Below are 3929 nucleotides of genomic sequence, written 5' to 3' on the forward strand. Positions count from 1 at the left end.
ACTAGAGATCAACGTAGACATGGAGAAGGCCGGCCTCCTCTCTAATTGAGAGGCACAAATCACCGAATTACTATCGAATTGAGCACACTACTTTGAAGTTTGAGCTGCTACCACTGACTTCTTGGAGTCCATACATGTCTTAGGACGTCCAAGGCTTGTTCTCTGTTTTCACTAGCTTTCACAGGATTCCACAAAGGCTGTGGCAATGGGACAATTGGAATATGTACTATATATTTAATCTGATTTACTGATCTTATCACATCAAGTATTCTTTATAATCTTCGAATATATACCATTTGCAATATTGACAGATGAATAGAGTATATATTGGATCACATGTCAACATTAGTTATCTTATTGTAGAATAACAATATTTAGTCTTCCAAAAAAAAAGCAGATATGACCTCTAAAAAACAAATAGGCCACGAACAAATAGGTCACCATAGCAGAGTGTTAGACAGCTATAAGTACCCTGTACATACAGAATAGCACACTGTTAAACAGCATTAAAAATTGTTCGACACCCGTGACATAGACCTGTTGTGACAATCGATGATCTGATACTTCCCCAAGAATTAAATGCTCAGCCAATCGATGATCTGATACTTCCCGAATTGAATGCTCAGCCAGTCGTACCGGGTATCCTGCACATTTTCTACACGCATTGGACGTCATAGACTCTTCGTCACTCGTATTCCGCGTGGAATCGACAAAATACTATTTATAAATACCTCTAACCATATAAAGAAATTAAGGTAGAGCTTGGCATCTTCGACCGACGAGATGGAGATCGTGAACGTTGAGACGGAGAAAGCCCCCTCAACTGAAACTGATCACATAATTCACCGCAATGAGAGGGAGGAGAAGTCAATACCATTAATTTCGAATGGAGCAAACTATTCCGAGCTTCCGCAACATTACATCAGACCTCCCACCGAGCGACCCATGCTGGATGAAGTAGTCCTCATTTTAGACTCCATACCCATTGTGGACGTCGGTGCTCTCCTGTGTGATTCTACTAGACCTGAGGTTATCCGACAAATTGCCGGTGCCTGTGCTGAATACGGCTTCTTCCATGTATCCGCTTTCATACTCTTATCACAATTTAATTTGCATTCCTAACTCCTCCGATTATTATCTTCAAAAGATTATGTCAGGTTGAAGATGGTTGAACATTTTCTTGTTGTGTATATGGTTCTGCATGAACAGATAATCAATCATGGCATTCCAGATACGGTGAGCAGCAGGATGCTACAGGTAGCGGAGGAGTTTTTCACAATGCCTGTGGAGGACAGAATAGAGTATTATTCCGACGATCCGTTGAGCAAAACACGTTTGTCGACGAGCTTCAACATCCATAAAGAACAAGTGTTCAACTGGCGGGACTACCTGAGACACCATTGTTATCCGTTAGAAGAGCATGTTCACACTTGGCCTTCAAAACCTGCGGATTATAGGCATGTAGTGGCCGCTTGAATTGCGTCATTGCCTTATGCTCTTTACGTACAGATTATTTTTGGAATGATTTATTAAGTAGATAATTTTAATTTTTGGGTTTAAATGCAAAGAATTTTCACAAGTTATAGATAATTGTAGAGTTGAATAAAATTTGTTTCCACACATAATTTGATTATAACTTTTAGACTACGGAGACGAAGAAAAGTTAACCCCTCCGTACCTGTTGAATGTCCTAACGTACAATCAAAATAAAGGTCGTTAAAATTAATAATTTTTTTACAAAGGTTTTCATCAGTTAAATATAGAATCTAATAACCCATCCACAAAATTTCTCAACAATTTGATCTGAGAAAAAATTTCCAAAAATTTGAGTGTTTTCATTGCTTTTTGCATAAGTTGCAGAAAATAATTTCTTGTTGGTATTGATGATGTTGAGAGAGGGATTTGTGAATTGCAAAACAAAACATTCTAGGACCAGAATAATCTCCTGATTTTGAAGATCGTTACTCGTTGTTGATGAACATGGCAGAGAAGTGTGTAGTATGTATTGCAGAGAGATAAGGACACTTGCTCTGAGGCTGATGGAAGCGATATCGGAGAGCCTGGGACTGGAGGCCGACTTCCTGGACAAAGCACTTGGAAAACACGAACAACACATGGCTGTAAACTACTATCCCAAGTGCCCCAATCCCGAGCTTACGTTCGGTTTACCAGCTCATTCAGATCCCAATGTCCTCACTCTTCTTCTTCAAGATGAGGTGCCCGGTTTACAAGTGCTCAACAATGGACGCTGGATTGCTGTGAACCCCATTCCTAATTCTTTTGTTATCAACATCGGCGATCAATTACAGGTTCCATCAATCTGCTTGCATTCTAATTAATCTCCTCTGCCGATTTAAGCTTTCATTTCTAGAATCAATATGCGCATCGTGTTCGACTTCAAAATAATTGATGCTTAAATGCAATTATCTATGTACAGGTTCTGAGCAATGGAAGATACAGAAGTGTGCTGCATCGTGCTGTGGTGAGCTCTTCAAAAACACGCATTTCAATTCCCACATTTTACTCTCCTTCTCCTGATGCAATCATCGGTCCAGCACCAGCATCGATTGACGAAAAGCATCCTGCATTGTTTAGAAGATTCACATACGAGGAATATTACCAAAATTTCTGGAACAGCAAACTGCAAGGGAATACCTGCTTGCGGTCATTCTCGCATGATACCCAAACATCAGAGACTTCTTCTGAGGAGGAGAACGACGACCTCTAAAAGCGTGCAGCATCGAATTATGGGATTTATCTCTCCCTTTTTCCTAGTTGAGTATTTGATTGGATATATATTATCTTTCTTCCTAGTTGGGTATTTGTTTGGAATATTAAGAGTCAATTTGGTATAATGTACTCTAAAACGTCAGTTTAAGATAATCAAGTTGGATTTATATGTCGCTAAAACATCTTAATATAAGTTGTTTTCATTTCCTTCTCCGCCGTTTTTTGGGTTATTTTGTCTGTCTTTGAGTTATATCTTTCTGATTATATCGAGAATTTTCTTAGCGAGATATTAAGTTGATATACATAGTTATATCCTTCTGATAATATCGAGAATTTTCTTAGCGAGATATAAGTTGATATACATATTGTAAAATATCTTTGAGACATTATGAAGGGTTAACTTTTCATATATTTTAAATTCTATGTTGAGTTTTGTTCATTAATATATTTTGTCTAACCGTTTAATTAGAATTTATTATGAAATTAATTATACATTAACTTATTATCGTTTGATTCAGTGTACAAAGTCATCAGCTCTGAACTAGGACGATGTAATACTAATTAGAAAGAGTGTATGTGTGAGTTAAAATTGGGTGGTTATTATTAACATTTTAAATATTTTTTGGGAATTTTTTTTGTGTTTCTTTATTCTTGTATTTTCAATTAATTTAAGCAAGTTTAATTAATGAACAGTGGTTTTTTTACCGTTATTGTGAATTATTTGGAATGTTTAGTTTATGTAATAGTCTATTTGGAGAACCAGAAAAACTAAACTACGAGTTTTTTAAAATTCTCATCGCTGAGTCAGAAGAAGCGAACTATTGCCCATATTCTGTTATGGAGAACGCTGCTCGATACAGCCGCCGCTTTTAGACATATTAATTATTTCACGGCTGCACCGCCTGCCTGATCTGAAGGGGCAACATCAATTGATCAGAAGGGCCAAAATTAATTGTTTAATTCATTTTTAAACATATAAATGGATGATCAACATAGAAGATGAATGCAGTCATTGTTTGGAAATATTAATTTCAACCCGGGGCTTAAACATGGTTACAAATACCATGTCTGCCCATTCAACTACTCCATGGTTGCGATTTTGTTTGCAGACGAAACTAATTCACCGTTGTGATTTTGTTTGTGCAACAAAACAAAGAAGTTAAGGCTCTTAATGAAGCTTGGTAAATAAATATGGGCAA

General features: G+C 37.2%; 1 protein-coding gene across 1 annotated transcript; it reads left to right on the plus strand.

Moving 5' to 3' along the window:
- The first annotated feature begins 765 nt into the window (after positions 1-765).
- On the plus strand, positions 766-2925 carry LOC149234458 (protein DMR6-LIKE OXYGENASE 1-like). Its single transcript, XM_089461179.1, has 4 exons — positions 766-1077; positions 1210-1457; positions 1988-2309; positions 2438-2925. The coding sequence occupies exons 1-4, from the start codon at positions 784-786 to the stop codon at positions 2726-2728; spliced, it is 1155 nt and encodes a 384-aa protein (XP_089317305.1). The 5' UTR covers positions 766-783; the 3' UTR covers positions 2729-2925.
- Positions 2926-3929: the final 1004 nt, after the last annotated feature.

Source organism: Pinus tabuliformis, chromosome 8, assembly GCF_031772625.1.
Source record: "Pinus tabuliformis cultivar Carrire ecotype Pingquan chromosome 8, CPIR1, whole genome shotgun sequence".
In the NCBI taxonomy this organism is placed as follows: Eukaryota; Viridiplantae; Streptophyta; class Pinopsida; order Pinales; family Pinaceae; genus Pinus; species Pinus tabuliformis.